At 42.8% G+C, this 25934-nt stretch overlaps 1 protein-coding gene across 1 annotated transcript in view; it reads right to left on the bottom strand.

The window, feature by feature from the left end:
• Positions 1–10089: 10089 nt before the first annotated feature.
• Positions 10090–25934, bottom strand: part of JAKMIP2 (janus kinase and microtubule interacting protein 2) — a 63666-nt gene continuing 47821 nt past the window's right edge. Inside the window, exons 14-22 of the mRNA XM_075164431.1 lie at positions 24072–24170; positions 23676–23729; positions 22741–22806; positions 21845–21913; positions 20721–20798; positions 19663–19866; positions 17989–18054; positions 16334–16406; positions 10090–10978 (exon numbers count right to left, since the gene is read on the bottom strand). Of these exons, the coding sequence (XP_075020532.1) occupies positions 16356–16406; positions 17989–18054; positions 19663–19866; positions 20721–20798; positions 21845–21913; positions 22741–22806; positions 23676–23729; positions 24072–24170 (687 nt within the window). The 3' untranslated portion in view covers positions 10090–10978; positions 16334–16355. The remainder of the gene's footprint in view (positions 10979–16333; positions 16407–17988; positions 18055–19662; positions 19867–20720; positions 20799–21844; positions 21914–22740; positions 22807–23675; positions 23730–24071; positions 24171–25934) is intronic.

Raw genomic sequence — 25934 nt, 5'->3', positions numbered from 1 at the left:
TGTGTCTGAGGCAGCTGAGGAATTCAGGCAATGCACAGCATTAGGGTCCAGGCTACGGCTGGTGTTCAGTTTAGTGATGGCTGTGGAGCTCAGTTAACTTCTGTATTTTACTAGAGAGATTGGTATAGGATAAGGCCAGAAGTAAACAAATGAGTTTTCGTTAATTTGGGTACGATGGGAAGCAGGGTGGGTGATGGCGTCTCAGTTAGGACTCTGGATTTAAAGCACTGCTGGTTCCAGGTAGGCGTCCAGTTTCATCTATGCTGAAGCTGTTTTCTCTCCCAGCCATTATCATGTAGCTAAATCTGGAAATGACAAATGTCACAGGGACAGGCTGACAGCTTGGTTAGGATTGTTCTTAGGGTTAGGGATCTGGAATAAAAAAGTTGATGACGTCAGTTTATAGATGACCATTGTTTGGCCCATGGCAATGACAATGGGTTCACCTGCTTGGTTGCTGATTGCTTTAGTTCTTGTGTCCCAGGGTTCAAAGATATCAGGTAAGTGCAGTGCTAGAGTTAATATCAGGGTCCAGTTTTGCGGGATCTGTAGATCTCGGAGTATGATCTGTCATAGGACTGACTGGGACAGAATTAGGCACAAAGTAGCAGGAATAATGAGTTTTCATCTGCTCCAAGGCCAGGAGTCAGTAAGATAGGACTATTCTGGGATTAGTATTATGGTTAATGTTGAGGTTTGCGGTCGGAGGTGCTCAAGATCTGACTTTGTTATTGGTTCTTACAGGCTCCCCTATTTATGTTGAGAAATGTGTGACTGACCGACGGTCGTCCCCGGGGGAGTGCCTGTCGCTGTGGAGCCTGCTTGGGTGCAGCTGTGGTCCATGTCTTTGAGCACACATGCCAGACTCTTCTGGACCTTTTCCAGCACTGCTATCCTCTTTTCAAGATCTGCAGCGGACCAGAACCTCATGCAGCATTCAAAGACACAAATAAGCAAGAGGTTGGTACAGTTACATTTTCCAATCTCTGTTCCTTCCCTTGTTATCCCTAACATGGCGTTCGGTTGTTGAGCACTGATCTGCAAGATCCCTCCCTCGGCTGGTAGTGCCTCTCAGAAATGGTAAGTGTCAGTCTATAATTAGGGAGTCTGTAATCCATAGATTAGTGGCTCCATGCTCTAAAGTCTCCATCTGTTGTACACACTGAAATCATTATATCTCTAGTCTCAGTCTTGCTCCAGGCTTCTAAAATGGTTTTCACAGGATTTTCTTTGTTGTGCAAAGCAGCTTGTTCATGGCTGTCACTTGGTGGCCAGGCACTAGAGCAGACATTGCACAATGGCCTCTTGTCAGTGTGGCACAAGCTGTGGGATGCTCCTCTGTCCAAGCAGGAACGGGGCTTTGGAATGTATTTTTCTGCCATGTTCAGAGACTCAGCCCCCCTCGACACAGAGCAGACGGCACATCGCCAGTTATTAGGGCTTTTACTATGTTTAGACAATCTCCCAAACAATGGAAAACTACTGCCATCCAAATGGGCTGCAGAGACAACACAGTCATCCTTCCTTTTACACAAGCCATGAGTACTGGCCATGCCTGCCCCTGACGGATGCACAGCCTGTAACGCACTCAGTCCTTTACTCACCAAAGCCCTGTTTAATGATAAAAGACTCGACAAAATGGACATGCCTCAAGGGTAGCCCAAACAGCTGCAGCCTGATTCTGGCTACCGTCGTACTAGGATATTTTCTACCTGGGGGCAGGTTGAAGTGCTGTCACGTGCCAGGGACAGACTCACACAAGGCTTGCCCTCTCTTGACCATAGTACGGGTAGACTGGGACTCCCTTGCATTGCCCCATCCTTTCTATTGTCTTGTAGCTGGAGACGCCTTGCAGCTGCCCCAGAGAAACATCCAGAGAGTTCTGGACCCAAAATCTGGTGTCAAAGTTCTTGTTATTGTCATAAAAATGATCTGTTGGATGGCCATACTTCCATGCATGCACAGAAGATGGCAAAATCAGACATAACAAATATTGACACCAAGGTTTACCATTCTGAGTTGTCTCAGCTCAGGATGCTGGTCTCATTGCACATTTCCTTCAGCAAGGTGCACCTGGTTTACATCAGCAGAAGTTCAGGCTCAGAGCTTATACGGTAGCTCTCCTATACCGCTACTGATCTGGGTCCAATAAGCAGCATGAAATATATTTCTAATTTTATTTCAAATTTTTAAAAGAGTAGATGAATCTCCTAGTCTGATAGGTGGGTAGCTGCACAGCAATAGCCTTATTGCACTTCATTTGGTAGAGGGGATATTTTGTACTGGCAGACGAGCTGCACTCCACTGCCTTATCTGGGGAGGAGCTGCAAAGTCTTTCTGAGCCGGCCACGCTGCTTCTGTCACTTAACAGCAGGAGGTTGCTGACAGACATCTAGAGGGAAATACGGTTTGCAGAATATCTGCAGCACCCATGGCCAGCTAGCAAACTGCTGGTATTTTAAATGAAAAAGTCCAATGAAGCAAAGCAGCCCTTCTCAAGCAGGCAGGGTGCGACGCTCATGTGGAATCTGTGGAAATTCTGGGGTACAGAGCTACTTTTCTAGCCCTTCGACATCACACTTGTTCCACTAGTGAGTATCAACTGTGAGCTCAAGGGGCCAACTGAAAGGCTTACAAATGAATTCATTTTCTGTATAGGTTCAATCATTAACCTATACACAGTTGTCAGAACTCTAGATAAAGATAGTGGTAGCGATGAGGATCTTTGTCATATGCATATATGCATTAGGAACAGCAAAGACCGAGTAGACCATATCCAGGCAACAAGTTGGAATCCATGTACTCTCGTTGACTTCAGAGCAACTGTCTTCTAGTGGATGAAACGGTGTTCCCCTCGTGCGTGAGCAGTACGACATCGAATACGGCCCATTCTTTCCCAAATGCATCATGGTTTGTTTCAGTAATGACATTCTGGGCACAGGAGAGTCTCCAGAGAAGCGATTGCTAGAGCAACACTTACACGGCAGACAAACAGTTAGCATTTCTCTGACTTTCAGTTCTACGACTCGCAGTACCCCCCGGGAGGACTCTCCAGGGTCTTACTTCACTAGCTAGAGCAGTGCGCAGTTGAACAGTACAGCCAGGAAACTTTTTCTAATTTCTAACAAACCACAGCTAGTTTGTACGCATTCTTTCTTCTGTCAATTTTGACCTTTAGCTACGAAATCCCTCTCTCTGTTGGTGTTTTTCTACCTTTGCTATATTTACAATGCAGACCCATGCCCTCACCATGTGGGTTTCACTAGACAAAACAAGCTAAGTTTATTCCACAGGTCCTGTAGCACACATCTATTTTATATGCATATCTATTCCCTTTGATTCAATTCTGAATTAGTGCATTTTCATATTAAATGCCCGTTCCATTTTTTCTAGCCAAAGGAAATTAAACTGCTTGGCTTCATTCATTATTTGAAGATTATTGTGCAAGGGTGTTGGAGATAAACATCTTTGAACTCTGTAGTAACAGAGATCTAAATCTAGATCCGAATTTTTGTGTCTTGGACCCATTTAATGTGTTTCAGTCTTCTAAGAACACTTTAAAGATACAAGCTGCAGTGGATCTTGGGAAAGATAATGAATGTTTTTTTTTTTAAATAAAGAATACATTCATGTACTGGGCTATTCTGTGGCAATATAATATTCTTTAGCTTAGATTTGTTGGGGATTTGAGTGTAAAAAGATGGGATAGGTGTAAATACCTGGCTACGACTTTGCACTTTCAAAATGTGCTTTCCATTTCCCCTGTAAGATTTTCCTTGGCAATTTCCTTCCAAAAGGTCTTTTTTGTAGTGCACAATTTCCAAGAGCTGTGCTGCCTTTCACCTCTGGGATTATGGGCTTCTCAAGCAGGGCTGCATAATATTTTGTCTCTCTGACAACAAATGCAATAAAAGCACTGCTGTTCACTGCTGCCCCAGTTCCAATCATAAAGATTCTTCAAAATAAAAACCTCAGCAGAAGTGGGACAAGTCCAGTCTGTTCTCCTGAACAAGAGAAGGCTGTGAAAACCCACGAGCATGCTGCACCCAGAAGTTATCCTTAAACTTCCTCCTGTGAATTCCCGCTCCTGGTGTGTGCTGGCGCGGCAGTACCGTGACCAGCGGCAGGATACCTTCACCACAGCAGCTCAGCCCCCTTACGTGGCTGGTGGGCCACCAACACTTGTAAAAAGAGGAGGTTCGGAGGAAGCCTTTGACACCTTGGGTGGTTTCTTTCAGAGAGGAGCTAAATGGCTGTATTGATGTGTGGAACTGGTATGCCTGCTCTAAGGCACTGCGTTCCTTACAGTGCACATCTCTGGTAAAGCAGACAGGGATTCAGCAGTGAGGTGAAGTCCCCGCACGCTGAAAAGGCAAGAAGCCAGTCGTTCAGAACAGGGATGCTGCACAAGTAGGGCCTGGTAGGGGCTGGGAACGGTGGGTGTTAGAAGGGGCCCCAGTGTGGCGATATAAACTAGGCTGCCTTGGGGTTCCCAGTGCTTGTTGGCGCTTGAGCTTTCACCGCTTCTCTTTTTCTTCATGTTTCTGCTGGCAAAGCTGACGTAAAATCATCTAGGAAAGATTTTTTTTCCTTGCTGAGTTGTCTGGTCTGATTTTGCAGACTAGGTTTTAAAAACAGCAAATGTTTGCTCTGAATAAGACGACAGAAGGACTTGTCCCCAGCACCCCTTGCAAATGGCAGAGGAGACATTTCTTGCTCCTCCTGGATGCTTTGTTGATGTGCAAAAATGTAAGGTAATGTTTCAGAAGCTCGTAAGAGTTCAGCAACTGCAGTTCATCCATTTCCTCTGGAAGTTAGGTATTCACGAAAAATCATAAACCTTATTTCCCAAATCATAACCCTTATGAGGGTTAAAATGTGATGGAAGAAAATTTATTTTTCTACTCTGTGGTTCTTCTGTCTCCCGAAGAAGGTCACTTTTCGTTAGCCTTACAGGTAACAACAGAAAAAGCTCAGTATATATTTTGAGTAGAAGTTTTATTTTACGGGCCGATCTAGACCTTTTAGTAACAATCCACAAAGCAAGAACAGAAGCCTGAATTTCAGAGTCATTACCTTTTCTCCTGACAGACCAGGCTCATATTTTCAAGAGTTTTGCTTAGTTGGCTGGGTGTCTCCGCTTCACCCAGTGCTTATAGGAGACTGTAACAAAAACTTTATTCTCTTTCATATACAGGAGTCATACTGTAATCAGTATGACCATTTAAAGTTAATTTTAAGCTGAGAAATTGCACAGATTGGGGGGGTGGTGGGGGCAGATTTCCAAAGAGTCTAAAGACTTTCAAAGAGCATGATCTAAAATGTAAGATATATGTATTTAGTGCTTGGGAATGACAGCGGAAAATATTATGAATATTATTAGCATATAAGGATGGCAAAGTCCGGCTAAAAAATAGACACGTTTCTGTTTGCCATCACCACGGTCACTGGTTTGGGTTCTACTCTGATGAGCTTCTACCCAGTGTTCCTCCACAGCGGCGTGCTCCTGCTTTACGGAAACTGCCCTTCCAGCTCTACTCGTGCCGCTCTGCACCGATTCTCCCGCAGGTTTCTCTGTCGGTAACGGCCGAGGTTTCCGTGCAGCTGCAACCGACAGCCCCAGCGCTCCGCCCGAGCCCGGGCCGCGCTCACCCGGCCGGCTCCGTGGCAGCAGCCCGAGCTCCGAGGGACGGCCCCGGCCCCGCCGCGCCCGGCACAGCCGCACGCAACCCGCACCCGGGGGGCAGCGGCTGCCGCAGGGCAGTGCCGAGCGGGCGGCCCCGGCCCGCAGCGCCCCGGCGGGGCGGGGCGGGGCGGGGCGGGGCGGGGCGGGGCAGACCGCCCGCCCGCGGTCCCGGCCTGCACGAGGCTGACGGCGGGGCCCGGGGAAGGTCCGTGCCCGGCGGGCGGAGCCCGGCCGCGGCAGAGAGCGGCGCTGCCCCCTGGCGGCCTCACCGGTCGGAGCGCGGGGAGAGCGGCCCCGGCCCGGCGCGGTGCCCCTGGACCTGCCGAGCCAGGCGGGGCCGGGGGGCAGCGGGGATCGTTGCAGGCTTTTACCCTCCCCATTTGTAATGCAGGCACTAAGTAGTAGCACATGGGGTACTGCATTTTGTAAAAAAAATGCATAAGCCCATGTTGCAAAGTTGCTTCTGGCTGCGCTCGTGCAGCTTCTCTGCAGGAAGCGGTTGACTGAGCCCGATCCTGATCCTTGTTTTACAGGGAGCTGCGTAACGGCAGGTATCAGCTCTGAAGAGCGTTGGGAGACTGCGAATACAGTGAGAGATTCTGAGGCCTGCCCTTTCTTTTTTCAAACTGGGGCAAGGGTCTAATAAGTGCCCCCACACACTCTTCTCCCCTAACTCTGGCGAAAAGAAGGCAGCTTTTTTTTTTTTCTCCTTTTTTTGCTGCGCAGGCCTAGCAAAAAACCAATAAATCCAAACTTGGGCCCATGCTGGGAAAGCTGACTGCCTTCCCCTTATCAACTAATTACTTCAGGATGTCCGCTAAAGCTTTTTAATAGATGTATGTTCCGGAGCGTGCTGTGTTACGGCCCAGCCTCTCCAGTCGTCCTCTCCCTGGGCTGCAAGCACGTCCGAGGGGGAGAGCAGGCAAGGAAGGTGCGTCTCTGTTGCTCAGCTTTAACACGATTCCTCTGAACAGATTCCAGACAGACGCTGAATATCTCCGTGAGTGTAAAGTGAGAATTTTTTTTTAAAAATGCTGCTGTTTTATTTTTTTATACAAACTAAAACACCAGAGGTCATTGAATCCTATATTAAATACATAAATTAAAAAATAACCATTCATAAAACTTTACATACAATAAGGATTCTCTTCTACACGTTAATACATATAGTACAGATACATGTCCAGTGTTTATCAAAGGGTCATTCTGCCAAGTCATTTACAATTCTGTTCTGGAATAGACACCAAAAAAATCGGGAACAAAAAGTATATATAAAAACACACAGGTGCCGATGTGAGGGAGGGCAGGGGAGAAGGAAAACCCTTTGAATCACCAGCAACTGTGTGGCTGTTTATTGAACCTTGCCCTAGTGAGAAGGAGAGCCTGGCCTATTCAGTCCTCATGGGGTGCCATGGAACGGAAAGCTTTGGGGGTTCAGAGGATGTTTCCCACCGAGATGAGGGCAGGGAGCTGGAAAATGAAGCACATCTACAAAAAAGTCTCCATGGTCCTCCAGGCACATCAACAAGAGAGGATGGAGCTGTGAGCCAGGCTGATAATACTGCAAGATGCCCTATTTCCTTCTGCAACTCCAATTGCCTTAATTCATCTCACCTAACTAGGCCCTCATCTGAAGTGCTCAAATTGAAAAAATGGCCTTCAAAATCTCCTGACTCGGTCAGTGGAGAAAAAGCAGCAAGTCAGATTTTGGTCAAGCTGACTTGCGCTACATTATGCGGCTCATCTACTGCTTTGAGGGTATGGATAGCCTGGAGTGCTGGTACTCCTGCTACAGCCTAGGACGGATGGATGGGAGGAATCCAGGGCTGTATTTGCTGTCCTCAAAGGCTGCAATAAATCGATTTTTATTTTGCTGGTTGGTTTTGGGGAGGGGAGGTTGGCTGCAGTGACTAATTTGAGGGAGGATTCTCAATGCTTTGCCCCAATGAATGTCAGGAACAGCAGAAAGCCCTGGATAAACAGCTTCAGGACAGAGAAGGGGGGAGACCCCAGAAAAACAGATCCAAAAACTAGTTTCCCATGAGATGTAAAACTAAACCGCGAGGAGCGTACCAGTTGTGGCAGCTAAACAAGTCTAGATTCAGTTCCCCATACCTAGATTGCAAGTATACTTTCATAAGCTATAGCAATGATTTACTATATACAATAGGGAATAGATAGATATAGGCATATATATGTATATATATGTACATATACATATATACTATATATAGATACATGTATATATATATACACAAACATCAAATTCATTTTGATCTAGCTGACAGCAGAAAGTTTGTATTACTCATATCAGCAAGTGTGTTTTAGGCATGGCTTATGTTATGCTGCAAGGAGAGTAAAGCAGCTGCCGTTCAGCTCTCCGGAGGGAATACAGCAATCTTTTAAAAGACCAGGATAAGCTGTGGACCGTCTACCACCCCCACCCCACCCTGCGCCCTTGGAAATGGAGCACCTGCATGCATATGTATACATAAGAGTAAGGGAGGGGAAATTAGGCAAAAAAGAGAAATGAAATAAGATGTGCACAACATGGCTCAGAGGGCCTAAATGATGAAGCCTGCCACAAGATCAGTCAGGTATGTTCTGAAACTAGTTATTTCTATCTGTGCCATGAACCTTCCCTATGATTGCCTGAAACAAATGTTTCTAGTCCTCTTTTCTTTTTTCTACCAAAGCAGAGGTGGAAGTTATTGCACCATCATGGAAAACAGGTGCTGCTCATTCTGCTGCAAGAAGAGCTCAATGTTTTAATTGCTGGCCCTAAAGCTAGGGAAAAGAGTTTCCAGCCTGTATTTACTTGCAGGACACTGCAGCCAAGTGGTATGAAATGAACTGGTGCTGCAACAGGGGAAAAAAGAGTGAGAGAGGGGGAAGAGGGAATAACCAGAGAAGAAAACCCCCTTTTTGTAGCTAACAAGATGTTGTAAAGTTGCTCAGTGATCTAAAGGTGTCACAGGTGTGGGACGAGACTCTCATAGGGCCTGACTCCAGAGCTTCAGGACTGAACTGCTAGCAGCACTCTTGGAAAGCACGTGTAGGTTTGGGCTAACCTTATCCACAGATTCTTCTGCGGGGGAAAAAGAATTTGAACAAAGAGCATGCAACGTACCTGTATTCATTTAACATACCTGCCTACAAGCCTGTTTTTAAAAAAATGAACCAACAAACATACAGCTGGTGCACAATTTAGTAAACCCCTTGACTGAAACAGACTGTCTCAAGAAGATGTGGTCATTCTGTAATTTAAATTAATTTTAAGGAGCAGGAAAAAAAATCACTTGCTAATAGCCTCTAACCTTTGATGGAAGGCCTAATACAATCTCAGGGCATGCAAGAAATGAGGATGTTAGGAGTCTTTGTGGAGAACCAGAGCCCAGCATTGCAATCCAGTTGGGTGAATGGACATTAATGATGAAAAGCTATTCTGGCCAAAAAATATCTGTGAGGGGCAGGCATCCTCGATATTAGTGGAACTTCATCCCTGCCATGGCTGAGGAACTGCTTTTGACCTGCTGAGTTGCTGTGGCAAGTTACTTCACTGCTTTGTGCCTCAGTTGCTTCATCTGTGAAAATGAACAAGCTAACAAGGGAGAGACTCTTTGTAAAGCACTTTTAAAGCTTCTGATGGGCAGTGTCTGTGTGCGTAAGACGTTGGTACATGTGAGCCCTGTTTTGAAGGTGTAAGTAATGCACAGGCTGTATTCTGGCCCTTAGGTTTCTATTTTATGATACAGACATCCATTTCTCCTAGTTAAAATTAAGGCTCCATCGTGGAAGAGACAGCTCAAATAAGGAGCCTTGCCACAGGAACCTGAAGTCTGAACAGGCACGACTCCATTTCCAGGGAAATGCAAACAGAGGCACAGAGAAGTGCACTGTCATGCCTAGCTCATACAGCACATCAGGGAGAAAAGGGAAGATGGGTGCAGCTGGCTGCTTTGCTCCCAGCAGGCACAGGACCTTCGCAATGGTTGCTGCAGGTGTGACACTCCTCAGGGTTCATTTCTTACTGACTACAGGGGGCATGGAGCTGTGATGCCTCAGGGAGACACCAGTTCCAGGCTTTGTGATTAGAAAGGTAGGTAATGCTTTGAAATGCAAACTACTTCTAGTTATTCTTAACTGTGGAAAAATCTAAACAGACTAGCGATACTTCTTCTTACTTCTAATAAGGATGTGTTCACACAGCTTTTCCCCGTTTTTGGTTTATGTGTCACTGATGAGGAAGCCAGCTAACAAAGTCAGTTTGACAAGCCAAACCAAAACATTTTTTCCAAGCTGGGACAAAACAGTTGGAAGCTGATGCTTTGTGGATCATACCACATGGACAAGGGGGTTGGATTTCTCCCCCCTCTGTCCGCCAACCTCTTTCTTTTCTTTCTCAGAAGCTACTCTGTAGGTCCAATCCAGTGATCCTCAGTGTATTATTCAAATAGTAAAACCAAGTATAGTCATTATTACCTCAATGGCAGTCTTTAAAGAGTATGAAAGTATCTGACAATAGACAGGCTGTTCTTCATGGAGGGAGGGTGAAGAGAGATAAGGCTACAACTCTGTCAGGAATCCTCCTTACGCCAGACACCCTCTTCTTCCCTTCCTTTGCCGAGAAGGGTGGTGCTTTGTTATGATCTCGAGCGCAAAACGTGGTGCCCTGTCCTGCCCATCCTGCAATAAACCAGAATGCATTTTTCCTTTCTTCCCCCCACATTGCAGCTGTCATTTGTTCCTGAGGTTAAAACCAAAGAGGGAGAGGAGGAGTCCCTGCAGTGAGAAAGCCAGACAGTTCAAACTGCATGCTTTGTTGTCAGCATCTCTCCACGGCTCGTGTGTGTTTCTCCTGCTCTGTCCTGTTAACTTTTGATGCATTTGTGGGATGACAGTGTCACATTTAAACGATTGCCCTGCACAGCAGGGATAGATTTTTCTGTTGTAACTTTGGTTCCATGCCCAAGACACACTGACTTGATCAGCTGAAAGTGGTTCCTTCCCTTTAAGTTCTTCCTAAGTGATGCAGGTTCACAGTTTATTTTTCTTCACCTTTTTTAAATTTCAACATATAGAATTTCATTAGATGCAGCATATATCATAGCTTTAGACAGGAACTGTCAAGTAACAAATCTTGAGTGATGGCTTTAAAATACAAGGTGGTTGCAGTCTTGGCTACAGGTTGTTCATCTTTATACTTTTTAAAATAGGTGTAAACAATATTCTCTTCATCGGGGGGGTGGAAGCATTTGCCTTTATAAGGACTTATCTGTGTGGTCGAGCACTCTAAAAATAACAAAAAAAAAAAAAAAAGAAAAAGAACATCTGTATCAGATAAGTGATAAGTTCCTCTACCTACCTATCCCAGCTGACAAGATGCAGTCTATCAGTCAGAAAGTTGAAAAGGTCTGTTCTTAGAGTTATCAGCGTTAAACTGTTTCTGTTTGTCCATATGAAAGGTATTTGTGAAAATTCTGGGTATTTTGCCAAGTCTGTCCATTTAACCCTACAAAGTACAGCCCTCTGCTCCATAAAAGTCCCCATGGGCACCTTCAGATGAATAGTTATGCACCAGTTTCAGTAACTCTTGAACCAAAACTGCCTAAAATTCACCGTGACAGGAGACATGACAGCAGGTGATACGCTTGTGGCGTCAGGGCAACCCCAGAACTTTGGTTAATGCAGCAATGAGGCAAATACAGACTGCTCCTGTTCCAAGGAAGCCTTCCATACCTATGGAAAAGAATTGCGGTTCTCAGGTTTGAAACCAGGGAAAAAAGGGCATATTTTGTCTTTGTTCTCTCAGCATTCAAACCTACATGGTAAAATTCACTGAGTGCAAAATCCATGCAGACCAGACTTCCTTATGTGATCACAAATAAGTGAATGTATATATTCACAAGCACAGAAAAAATGCAGGTGGGAAAATCCCACATAAAGAGGAATTAGAGAGCTTCTGGTCTGGATACTATATATTGCAGCACATGGTTTCATTCATGCTTGTCCTTCCTTATCTGAAAAGTACAGCAGTGAGTGCTGTGCTCACTCTGAGAAAGAAACCAGAAAGCGTCATCTGCGATTGTGGTTTGCTCTCAGCTAGTTAAAAGGTCCGGTAAAGGATAAACTGCAGCAAGGCACGAACAAAACCAAAGACCTTTCATCATCAAATGGCTCCCTAGGTACATTTCAAGGATGTGTTGTGCTTTTTTTTTGTTTTATCAAGGATCTGTTTGAAGTCTCTTATGATAAGGTTAACAAAGTTAATTTGCATCCAGTGGAAGTAAAGCAATTTTGCAAAGATCCCCCTGTAGTTCTAAGAACCAGAATACCGATGGCGGTGGTTTTTAAATGAATGAGAAACACAAATCAATGTTAGTTATTCTCTCTGATTCCATGTATTCTAGCCTCAGAAGATATGACCTTGCCAAAATCCCTCTCAATCTTGCCAACACCATTCCCAAATTGCTTCTGTCTCAAGATTTCCCCTCAGGTCTTGAGGGGTGAGGATCCCGTGGAGGGAAATGGAGGGGGTGAAGACTGGGATCAGGCAGGGGATGAGGAGCTAACAGCTGCTTACCATTGCCTTGTTTTTGAGGAATTGCTACAAGACTTGATGCTTGTAGAGTGACTTGCCTTGGTAAAACACTCTACAGATACCATGCTTGTTGTGATGCTGGGCCTCCTGCAGCTGTCTTTACAGTTCAAGGGAGTTCACAGCAATGCAGATCCTCTGGAAAAGCACTGAGTTTATATCCTCCCCCATACACACCTCGCCCTTAAGATTTTTCCATTTTCACAGTCAGTGTCCCCTTCTCTACATCACTATATCTCCACCACTGTCATGGCTACTTCCTCTGCCATTCAGCTCACAGTAATCCATCTTCTTGTCCCCTACCTGACATTCATACTCAAATATGCAAAAGCAGGACGGGAAAGGCAAAAGAATCATTCATCTCCTGGGTGGTCCTAGGAGTGGCACAACACACCAGCAGGCTCTCCAGGGCTGTAAACCACATTTCAGCTCTCTCTGATGCTTCTCGTCCCCTCTAAGTGGAGTAGAGACACGAGTCATTCCAACTAGACCCTCGTGTGGTCCCAGGGCCAGCCTCTATGGAGCAACAGCGAATTCACTGAGCAGAACTCTTCTCATGTTGGCGCTGTATTTGGAGCAGCCTTCCTGGGCTCAGTGAAGTTACACCACAGGGATTTACGCCTGCTAAACCTTAAGTGTTGTTTAAAACAAGCAGAAAACGAGATTGGGCCGGGGGGGAGGGGGAGAAGTGAAGTCTTGACACGGTCTCTAAGGGATCTATGTAAAACCCCAGCACTGAAATCAGCCTGGATGCTGCTCTGGTTCCGTTGCAGCGGTTACAGTCCTGCCAGTCCTAACGGGGACAGAAAAATGCTTATGTTTCCTTCGACTATTAGTCCCACTCAAGGAATGTGCCAGTGAGGAGCGCATCAAATCAGCCGAGAGCTTGTGCTAGATGTGACTCAGCCACATGCAGGTAGAAGAATGACTGCAAGTGAATAATAAGTCATCTGCTGGAATTTTAGGAGGAGTGTAGAGTTCTGACCTTAAAAACCTCATTAGCTTTTCTAACTAGCCAATACCTGCCCTCAGATTAGGCCAAAAGGGCGTAAGTGTTATCAGCAAATGTGGAGGTTTTGTTGTATTTTTTTGATGGTCCTGATTCTTCTCCTTTTATGTGTATGATTCTCCTCTTCCTGTTTTGAGAAGAGAGAAGGAATGGCTCCTCTGCAACAAAGAATTCAGTCTGCCATTGAATACATTGCAGAGCTAATTGTAAGGCTCTTAAAACACGTTTTTTCTTAGCATGCAGACACTGAAATGTTACAGGGCACTTGAGATATTTTCACAGGCTCCAAGACAAAGACTGCTCCAATCAGCACTGCTGGAATTCTGATGTCAGAATAATAGGGGTTTTTTTTCTATTTTGGGAAACGCTTATTTCAAAAGATACTGGTATATACCGACAATTCCTGAAAAGCCAAGCAACTCATCCATGTTATGTCTGTCATTGTCAGTTCGCCTTCCCTCCTCTTCTGTGCTGGCATACCAAAACCATGCATACAGCTTCAGGAAGCATACATTGACATTTTTGTCCTGGGAGTAGGGATTTCCTATTCTAAGTTCAATTACAGGTGGATTAAATTTTTCATGTGAATCATCTTTTTCTTTTCTAATGAAAAATGTCATATCTATAAACAAAAATTATTTTTATGGATCTTTTTGGCATTTGCAGCTACCACTGAGGTTTTTTTTAAACTTCTGAAAAAAAAAATTTTCAAAACTAAAAACAATTTTAAAAAATCAGAAAGACAAAATTTCCTGATGAGTTCTAATATTAATACAAATTTTAATTTGTATTTCTCAGGATGCATGCTCTGCTGAAAAGACTTTACTGGGTGGTCCATCTTAAAAGAGATGGGATTATGAACAACTGTTCAGTAGTTTAATGTCATGAATGCATTTTTAATCAAGGTGACCTAAACTGAGCAAGGGATATCTTTTGAAGCACATTTTCAAAGAAATAAGAAACCCCCTGGTTTCTTATTTTTCTTCCACCATAGCTGATACCAGCATTGGTAAAACTAGGATGTATAAGCTTCTTACCAATTCTGTAGCTGCACCAGAAGAGCCAAATACTCAATAGAAAACCAATTCCATACCCATACAGCTGGGAAAATATAGGTGCAAACTGTATATACAGAAAATTCTGAACCTCTTATTGCCCCAGTTTTTCCTCATATGCTGTGATATCCTCATATAGCTGTGATAAAAATGGAAAAAAGGACAATGGAAAAAAGTATAGGCAAGTGGGAAAAACTCATGCAGACAGGTTCTTGCAAATGTCCCTATCAGTTCCTGTGAGTTTTCAAGGTGCACGTAAATCCAAGATTCTCTCTCTCTCTTTTTTTTTTTTTTTTTTTGACTCTCCCTCTAGGTTGGCTGCTTGTTCTGGACTCAGGATTCTGTGGTACAGCAAAAGACACAGTCATATAAAATTATTTGCTATTACTGTGTACTGTGAAAATTTTGGCTTCTTAAAATTAGCCTATACATAATCTGGCTGTTTCAGAAGACTTTCTGATTTTTTTCCCCACTATGAATAAGCAAGAAACCGTAAAATGAAATTTTCACCAGTCATGGCCACTCAAAACATCTCACAGCTGCTGTGCTGTGTCATGGTTCCCAGAAATCCTGCAGCAGGAACATTAGTAAGTATGCAGTCATAACTTAATCTGTTTAATGTTCACTGGATCAAGGCAGTATGTTTTAAATAGCAGCAACTCTATAATGATATTGGCCATTGTTTACAAGAGCCGTGATCACTGATCTGTCCACATTCCTCTGATTCTTTCCTATGGTTCATTCCCCATTCAGCCCAACCTCCATGTATATTGCTGCCCATGAAAACATTCATTTTGAGGTCTGACCAGCCAAGGAGGCAGTGGGATTCCAGCTGATGTGGCTAATTCTGAGTGTTGTCTCTGCACCAGCACAAAACTGCAAAAGAAATCCTTGATCTAGCGGAAATGAAGCACAAAGTAGGGGGTTTTTCATTAGAGGGAAAAGGAAAACCCACCAAATTGGACCCATGCCACTTAGTTATAATCGTTACCTTGACTTGCACCTGGAAACAAAGGCTGAGCTAGTACAAACGGTGGAAGGGCATGGCAAAACATCATTCACACACAACTGTATTCTCAGTTTGCCTCAAGTGCAGGGCAGGAGAATTTATTCATTGACATAGCTCAAGCCAGAGCCAAGAGATACAGTGAGAAATTTAATGGTATGAGTTTGCCCCCAAATCAGAAAATCTTTATCTGTCATTACATGTTCTTGAGTCTTTAACATAACATTATCTAGGCTATGTTCTACTTCTGTTATCCTGGATCAGATCCTCCTAGCCCAGCATCCTGATTCTGAAAGTGGCTAGACACAGAGGGAAAAATGTGAAGGCCGTGCACATTATAGTTCCCTGATTTATTTCCCCATCTTCACATTGCTTTTTGAATTCTGAACTTTCAGCTGCTAAGCATGCTGTGGCAAAGACTTCTTTACATCCTACATCACTAACTATCAATTTTTGTTTACGTGAAACTTACTACATGGTAAGTCTCCCTCTTCCTGTCTCTCAGCAGCTGATCATTCTTCCTTGCCCTTCTTTGTATCTCTCCTACTTCTGGGCACTGAGCTCTACCTGTTATAACCTCCTGAGCTATTTCCTGAGTGTCAGTTCAGAGCCCATCATAGTGCATATATGGTTGCGATTTATAACTTTTCCGTCTGCATCACTTTGCAAACATCAACATTGAATTTCATCTGCAATTCTCTTGGCTATTTGATACTGTGAAGTTCTTGTTAGCTTTTATTTTTACAGTTCTGTACAGCATAGTATCACCAGCAAGCTTGTGCAATTCACTTACAAGTGTGTTGGATGGTGTTGGTCTGACTGCAGCTCCCTGTGGTAACTCAGCAGTGTGACGACCCTCCATTGTGAACTATTACAAATTGACAACGACCTGCTGAATTCTCTGACTCCAGACATACACAAGAACCTCAGCTCTGTGCAAGAAGTGCTAGCTTTGAGGAAATAAATGAAATAGTCTTACCTTTCCAAGAGGCACATTGACATCAAGGCCAAAGAATAAAGGCAAGAGAGAAGAACAAGAATAGAAATAGAAACTGCAGAAGAAAAAGAAGATTGCGTAAAAACTAAAGGCCGTGGCATTGTAAGCATCAGGATTATTTTTGCACTCTGTAGGACAATTAGAATAACTATGCATTCAGAAAACACTGTATTTCCCTAGTTACTTCTGCAAGTCCCACACCACCTCCCAGGCTTAGAAAACAGATCCCATTGATTTTGGTGATGAATTACAATTGGCACCATACTGAAAACCTGAGGTACAACTGTCACTATGAACCACCATGGGTTGACTGAAGTCACAAAGCTGGATAGCCTGGGTAATATTTTTAAGTGCGTTAAAAAAAAGTGCCTGCAATCCATGCTGGAAATAGGCTGGGAATATACATATGTATATATACACACACACACATAATATCAAACCCTAACCATTAAATGTTTAATAATCAGTTTTTGTATGTCTCATTTTAATCATGAATGCATTGTCTTCTGAGGTGTGAATTTTTGTGAGTCAAAAGCTCTTTTGAAAATTGACACTAAAAAGTCTCCTATTCAAGGTCTCCATTTGACATAAGTTTTGCTTTGTTTTTTTATTTTCTTCACAGATTATCATCTGTTATTTTTCCAAGTTATACATATGTTAGAAAGAAAAACACCGAGTCCTTGGTATCACAAAAATATTGGCAGAAAAGCGGAAAGAATGATGCATATCAAGTTTTGCATTATGCCTACTTGTTTCACTTTAGGAACATACATATAAACTGAAAGGGCTCATTAGCACTACTGTCATTGTACTAATATAACCATTATTTCATATTATAGTTTACACGTGGACATTGATATTTACTAATATAAGTATACTGGCAAGGCTACCACTGGAGATGCATCTTACACCAGTCTGGCATTTCGAGAAAAGACATTATTGGTAGCAGTACTGCGTGCCCATGCTATGATCTTTTTTCAACAATCCTATCTAACCTATCTACAAGTAGTAAAACTCAATGTAAGGGAGTTGGCCTTATTCACCAAAAAAATGCAGTGCCTATTTTTAGAGAGAGAGTGTGTGTGTATATTACACATATATATAAAGATATATAAAGAACGTGCATATATAGGTCTTTGACAGTTCAGTTTAAGGGCAAGACTCTGGTACTGTATTTATATTGCATAGTCAATTATAAGCTTCAATAAAGAGGATAGCATCAGCACCTGAGTTCCCTAGTCCCACCAGATAAGGACAGTCTTCAAATCTCCACTCAATTTCATTCAGCCCTTCCTACTTGCTGGCCTCCCCTTGCCTTTAATGGAAGTATTGCCTGTCTACCAACACAGCATTTAACAGCCAAGTAAAGGCTTCATCATTTGGTACGGTATCATTCACCATAATTAAAAGTGCTTGGCATTTATTTCCTGAAATGAAATGTTGCGGAGGAGACTCTAAGATTGAAGTCTGTATATACCGAAACACACTGAAACACAAATTGAAAAGAAAGCATAGTAGAACACCACCAACAGGTCCAGCTGATTCAGCTAAACAAAAAGGTCATGGAGTTCAAGAGAACTAGGTCATTACTTTCAAAAAAGTTGATCAGCGTGCTTCAGAAGCGTAACAGAACCAACCTTTTCCTCCAGATCCTTAATTTGTCTCTTTTGGATGTCTGTTTTATCTTCTAAATCTCGGATCCTCTGGAAATCAGAAAAGAAAGCATCTAGACTAAATTCTCAGTAAATTTGCTCTGCTGAACAAGTAACTTAATGATGCAAGTGCCAAAAGCCTAGAAATTACAAAATCCGTTTCTTTGGCAGGGATAATCTTTTGTAGTACCATGACTCCATCCACCAACCCTACCTAACCACAACTTCACCATGTATACAACTGCTCAAAATATGCTACTGCTTACATGTGACACTATCCTCAAATGCTGGAAATTAACATCAATAGCGGATCTGTTTCATATTATCTATTTTATATTAATCCTGTGTTAAATAGATGGAAAGCGTAAGATCATGGTTATACTCTTTAGAATTATATTATGATCCATTAAGATTTCTCACAGTTTGATGTGTTGAAAGAGGGTTAAAGTGTTATTATTAGATCTGAAATGATAAATATATACAATATGAAAACATTGATTCTGTGGTGAGCGGGATATATGTAACTTATAGACAAGCTGTATTTTTTTAGCAGCGCTAGGTACTTCTAGAAAAATTATGTAACACGAGTTAAACTTTTGGCCCCTTGGGAAGAGAGATCCCACAGAATAGTTAACAGAACTACTAAGTATGAAAAATGAGGCCTTGAATCTCGGTATCTTTTCTCTATTTAGTTGGCCAGCAAACAGCAGAGATCCAAAGAGGCAAACCAGGAGACACCTGGAGGCCCTGGCACCTGGAGAGCAGATGGCACCCCTGTGACCGTCTTCCTAATTGTCTGGAGATGAGACAACGAGCTTATGGCAGCTTTCAAACACTACCTCTTCCTTTCCTTGCCTCTCAGCCTTTCCCAACGCCATCCGCAGCTGAGGCTGGCTAAGAGTTGTTCAAAGAACCAGAACTGGTGTGGCAGTGTTAATCAGGGCAGCGGTCATGGCTGAAATCAAGAAGCTCCTCACACTGCAAAGGCCTGGTAAGAAGTAAGGATGGACCTAGTCTCGAGTCTCCAACTCAGGATCAGGCAGGACTGTGAAAACTAAGTCTTCCTGTGAACAAGAAACCCTAACCACTGGGCATATGCTTTCTCTCTTATTCCCATAAACATTCGAATAAGTTTTGTTTCATTGTGCAGCTTTCACATGAATCGGCATGCTGTGACTGTTTGCCATTTTGCTCTGGGACCTCACAGGTGCAGAGCAGCAAATACTGGTCTTTGAACGTGAAATGTAGTACTGTATCTCAGCAGTGAAACGTAACAACTGCCCACTTTGGGGGGGACAAAGCAGAAGTGTCTGGAAAAACAAATAGTTCTCCTGTGTAACACAAGCCAGAAGCATTCATACAGTTCTTCTTTGCCCAGTCCAATAACTAGGGATGACCATTTTTTATTATAAAGCTAGATTCATGCAGACAGAATTCTGGATGAAAACTTTGGTTTGGAATTTTAGGACTCATAAGTATGCCAAAACAATCCTCCACAAGCTAATATCACATGTGTTTGTGTACACAGTAAAGACACAAAGTATGAAACAACTCAAAAAACTAGATGCCAGGCTCCCTCATGCCTAAATTTTACCTCAGCTTACATTCTTATATAGCAAAGCTGAGCAGATATGCATGTGCGTCGTTCCTTTTTCTTACCTGATGAGCCTGCTGGAGCAGCTCCATCCTCTCCTGAAGAATCTGGCAATCATATTCTCTGCTTTTCCTCAGCATCTGACGTCTTAGCTTTTCTACTGCTGTCCTCAGCTCTTCCTGCTGTTTTTCAGTGAGTAGTTCTCCAAACTTTATCACCGTTTCTTGCTGCAAAGCATTGTACAAGGTGGCTTCAAGCTCCTGGATCCTCTGGTTGATGCAATACCAAAAGCCAATTAGAGATGAAACATTGTTTAAAACACAGTGGGAACTGGGGGGTTGGTGGCAGATTCAGGCGCCTGCATGAGAGGTGGTCCCTGTGCTCAAGTGTGCAAAAATGTGAAAAACAGAACTCATAAAATGGTTCAGTGTTTTGACAAAAGGATATGAATTTTTATTTTTAAAATATTTCAATATTAATTTTCCCTGAAATCCCTCACTTTGACTTTTTTTTAAAGCAGTTACAGAGATAATTAGAGTTGGATAGAATTTTCATACCTATTATATAAGCATAAAGATGAATATTTCACCAATTCTAAAATTTTGACCCATTGTGCTAAAAAACAAAAGAGGAAAGATTGAAGGTCACCGTCAGACTACTTTGCTCTTAATCCTGCTAATCAATGAGCATTCTCATTAACAAACCAAACATGATGAACTTGCACAGCCAGTTATCAGACTTATGTATCAGAATTTGATATAGCAGTGTTTATAGTGGGAACTCTTGCTTTTTGTGGCATATTGTCTTCTTGCTATGACATGTGCAAACCGGCCAACATTCCAGATCTGAGTTGGTTGCACTGACTCCAGTTGGACAAGCCGACATTAATGAGCAGTATCTGCCTTTAACTGACAAAAGAGTTCCAGACTTCAGGAGATCTGCCTTTTTGTGTCGTGTTGAAGCTATGCAGATTTCATGGTAGTGCATTAGAAGAATGGGAAAAAAAAAAACCAAATAAAAAAGGAGGCTAAGAAAAAAGCAAAAACCTCTCTTCCTGATCCAACAGGAGTCTGTGTCCTGTCACAGTGCTGGCCAATACGTGTAGAATTTCCTTTGTACATACCATATATGCTTGGTCAAGAGCTTGCTTCCTGTAGTCTAATTCTTCCTCCAAATAACCTTTTATTTTGCAAAATTGCTCCTACAATGAAGGATCATTTGGACAGAAAAATGAATTAGTTACTCAAAATATTTTGGGAATTTTTATTAAATCAACTACAGATATCTGACTCAGGCAGGACTAGTCTTCAACTGACATTCTGCAGAGTTATTAATATCTGACTCAGCTAGAAAAGAAGGAAAGGAAAATAGCTGTGGATTGCTATTACATTTGATCTACATGGATCTAAATCCATCATCTCTTTGTTGACTTCAGTGGTATTGCTTGGCATTTCAGTAGTGTAATTTAGGGGTTTCTGTGTGATTTTTCTAAAGATACCTCCTCTGGCATCATGGACAACTCCTTTTGTGCCTTCTCTTATTTTGGAAGAAGCGTGAAGGTGCAATAAACTAAACAGGAACTAAACAGGTATATTCACATTCACATTATTTGGGGGAAGCTGCTGTGCTTTAACTTCTCAGCCTACCTTAAGCTGAATTAATTAAGTACAGACATACCACAGGAACAGCTATCCAACTCTTGTAGTTGTGCTTGTTCATCTTGTGGGTTACTTCCACTAACTAGAATAAGAATAGGGTAAGGTGCTAACTTTACTGGTGCTATAGCAACTTCAGCTCAGCCGTGAATGTTTTGCCTTTAGGATGGTATGGGCTTAAAGTGTAATGAAAGAAAACAGCGTGGTAATTCATTAGCTTCCCACATACTGGTATTGAATAAAATGTGATACGACAGCTGATATTTAGACTGTGAATCTTATAAGACAAAGAATGTCTTTACATCTCTGAAAATCACTGAGCAACCTTTGAGCCCCCCTCTGTACTTACTAATAAACAGTCATCCTCATGGAAAGAGAAAGTTTTCAAACCTTCACTATTTCTGTTTCTATGTTATTCTGCTCTTGCATGTGAACCAGACTAGAAAAAATTTTATGAATTCACCAATAATCAGAGAAAGCCTGCATACTTAATTTGCCAAAAGACCTTTTTAGTTATCTTTTGGCACACCAAGTAAATGTGACACACTCAGTGTCTTGCCCCTAAAATATGTATTAAGGAAAGTTTGCTTACCATATCACTTTCCAGTTCCATCATCTTCTGATGCAGAGCAGCTTCAGCTCCCTCAATCTGCTGGATCCACTGGAGGGAAGACAATGAGAGCTCTAACCTGCTGTGTTTTCTAGGCAGTGGCAAGTGGGACATCTACAGCATCTTGTTAATCTATTTTTAGTAACCTACTGCTAATTCTGAGCCCATCAGGCTGTTCTCCTGTGACAGGGGCAGCTGCAATGTCTGTAAGGTAGCACTTGACAGAGGATAAGCAAGACGATCACTGGAAGATGGAAAAGCACACTGCCTTGGATGGACAGGGAACCCATTTCATCCCATGGATAAGGGCCCCTGATGGGGCTCTAGCATCTCAAAAATAGCTTAGCTGGGGAGATGGCAATTCTCTTTGCAGAGGAGGAATTGTTGAGTAGAATCCTTGGAAGCTGTCATGTTGACAAAATTGTGTGCTGCATTTGAGCCACAGAAAGCAATTTTAACCAACCCTCACTTTCTTCTTAATTTCAAAAACAAGGAACTTAGACACATACTTTCAGTGGAAATTTTGCATACAGTTCCTTTCAGAAGCTTTGGAAGTCTCAGGACTAGAAATCCTACGCTATAACTAATTATGACTTAAATGTCTGATGGTTTCTCATTCAGTTTACAATTGCAAGTTTCATTTGACATTCTTTTTGTATTTGCAGTTGTTTTGACTTCACAGCTTGGGCCAGTTGAGTTTGATATTTTTGCTGCTTTAGCAAGGTGTTTGGGACTATGCTGGCACAGTTTACTTTATCTGGGGAATCACTTCCTACACTAGAAAGTTTGACAATATTGACAACGACAACAGAGCAGAAAATTTCCAGTGTTAGGTGAGGCCTTAGATAACACATGAGAAAAGCAAGGACACAATTTACCTTTTCTGCCAAGGACAATACAGTGGAAGCCTGAATTATGGCCACTTGTTCTTCATTTCTTAAATTCTGTGAAGTGAAAGAGAGGGAAGAAGAAAACTGGCAGCAGTTTCCTGCATGAATAAAGATAATCCAGGCTACAGACTAGGTCTACAGTTTTCAGGGGATCCCTGTAGTATTGGGTATCCTATTCCCATCGAAACATTCAGAGTCTGTTAACATATTAAAAAGAACACTGCTTTTGCCTTTCTGCATGATATGGACTAACTATATGTTTTCATTCCATTGCATCTTATGAGAAATGTAAACTAAAATTAGACCCATTTGTCTATCTTCATGCTAGTTTTACAAAGCTGAATTTCCGTTAAAGCTTTGGTAAAAATAATGCCGATTTACACCAGCACGTGAATAGACAATCATGATCCTTCATTTTTATTTGTTATACACTTTCTTAAAACATATCTAATGTTGGCCAGAGATACAGGATGATCTCTTTTACATGGATGACTGAAGTGGGCAGCAATGCCCACTTAGAAAGCCACAGGAGATTTGATGATTCTTGCCTATTTATGAAACTGTTTGCAGAGGAATCCTAGTCCTGATGAAGATGTGGTTGGCTCAGACTGCCAAACTAATTCATGTGCTTTCTTGAATGACTGGAGTGCAGTCAGGCCCAGTTCCAAATATCAGTGGCCTTTGGACATTCTTCCCAGTCTGCTAAACCAGATGTTAAAGATGCTACTTCTTAACTAGTTCTCTGACTATTGAAATCTCACAAATCCTTAACTTACAGAAATAAATATTCCTTAAATGAATTATTCTGATATTACATAATTTAACAAGTATCTTAGAAAATAGTCATGGTAATTAGAGATTTCACTTACTCTACTGTACAAAACGCAACTTGTAAAGGGAAAATATCTCCCACTTTAACTTACCCCATTATCACCTAGGATGTCTAACTGCTTTATGAGGTCTGGGATGCTGACATCCTGCAAAAAGAGAATAAGGTAAAGGCATGGCATGCACATTTTATCACGGCTGCAATATTCGTCTCTCCTATGAACCATGTTGAAATCAACCATTTTGTTTTATCCCATGGAAATGCATCACAAATTATTTCAGTTGCTTTTGAGCCAGGTTTTATCATTATGGTGAAAATTATGAGCCCAATTCAATTGCGTCAGTCATCACATACTCTTACATTAGGCTGAGTTTAAATGCTTAAAGTTTAGTGGAGTTATTATAGCAGAGATGAATGTAATGGGTTAGGTTACATGGGGAGCATCCACCACTCCTGTAGTTAGAAGTGCTGCCTTATAAAACTGACCTACCTTAACCCCTTCCTTCATGCAGTAGATCTGTAGAGCACTCACACCATCTGAGAATGGGTGAATCTGGAGATTAAATGGTGGGGACCGTCTCTCTCTTTCCTGAAAATAAATTGAAAAGACACCAGAGAACATATTAGAATGAAGGAAATGCACACAGAACTCATTAAATGCCATAGCTACTGTTTATATCATGCTTTGCAGAGCCAAGCTCTTCATTTTACAAGTTGAAAAAGAAACATTTAGACCTAGTCCGAAAAACAGTGTGCCAAGTGGGATAGGATCCCAAGTCCAAGCTAAGTATTTTACAGGACATTATTTATTTGCGAGATAAATTTGCAAATTGTCTGTGGAAAGGCTGTCACCTGGCTAAGACTCAAGCGATTTGCTTAATGAAGTGTTGAACAACTATATATTGTTGTAAATACTCCTTTTAGAAACAGGTATTTGACTTAAGACTACTAGGATACTCAGATTACACATTTGCTCATCCCGGTATGTTGTATATTCCAATATCTGTGGAAAGTAATAAATTCAAAAAAGTTGATCAGCTTAGCTATTTATACACCTTCATTGCATAAAATCTACAAATATTTGTCCAGTTTTAAAGGACCAAAGACAAAAATAAAAATTTGAAGATGTTATTTCTCATCCCTTTCAGGTATTTGGGCAAGCACAGAAGTGAAGATCAAATTTCACTTTCAAATACATTTTTGGTTTATGAACATGTAATTCACTTGATCAGTCCAGTTCCATGTCTATGGAAACACAGCTGTCAGGTAAAACTGTGGGAAGGTTCTATAATAAGGGACAAATCTGTCGCAGCGCTGATGCATGAGAGCCAGGAAAGGCTCTGCGTTACCTACAAGCTCTGAATGGCAAGTAGATAAGGCCTTGGACAGCAACTGAAAAGAACAACTGAGAAATAAACCAGCTTATACTGGAGGAAAGACCAGGTGGAAGTTTTTGTCGGTTGGAGCTCATGACGAGAATTTGTAAGGAGGGGCAGTCTGGGAAGAGGGAGATCGAGGTCCGACCCAGTCCTCTGGCCGCCTGCAGAGGCTTCTGGAGCTCCTCCATCAGTCCCCAGTGTCGCCTGAGGGACCTTCTTACCTAACGCAGGTCATGAGGAGAGCTGCTCAACAGGGAACGTGTCCAGTGCCTGCAAAAGTGACAGCGCTTGCAAGCAGGCAGATATGTCGCTATTCATTGTGCTAGGGCCTACAGCCTCCAGACACAAACCAGGACAACTCCAGGCCAGGCACTGCAAGACCACATTCACCTGTATAAAATGTCTCTCATCCCCAGCACAGTGGCAGGAAGCTGAGGTACAGAAAGATTAAATCTAAACGTGCCTCAGGAATCAACAGCACGGAAGCCGTTGCAAACCCTTGCCCAGGGAGCCTGTGTTCCTGGGGCACCGGGGCTCTGTACCCTAGCCGTCCTCCGGTGCTCACAGCAGGGCGGCAGCACCGGCACCGCCATCCCCGAGCACAGCCCAGCCCGCACCAGCGGCCCCGGGGATCCGCAGATGTCCCCGGCAGAGCCGCAGTGCCCTGGGGGCTGTCGCAGGCCTGGCTCCAGCTCCCTGTGCTGCAGGAGCCGACGTGCACGTTTCTCCTCTGCAATGAGGAGCGCTCTCATCGCCCGGTACAGATTGGTTTGGGTGGGACAGCCCCCCTCTCCCCTCACAGCCGAGTCCCCACAGAGGAAAGAACTCAAGGTTCGCTGGGTCAGAGGGGACAAGGTACAACCCTCTTACCCCCACAGGTACGGTACTGGAAGGCAATAGCCCTGGGTCTGATACTTTCTCTTACAACTGCTTATGCAATTTCATCGATCATTGCTGAATTAAACTTCAAACAG

This window comes from Calonectris borealis, chromosome 15, assembly GCF_964195595.1.
Source record: "Calonectris borealis chromosome 15, bCalBor7.hap1.2, whole genome shotgun sequence".
Classification (NCBI taxonomy): Eukaryota; Metazoa; Chordata; class Aves; order Procellariiformes; family Procellariidae; genus Calonectris; species Calonectris borealis.
This window is presented reverse-complemented; position numbering and strand designations above follow the sequence as displayed.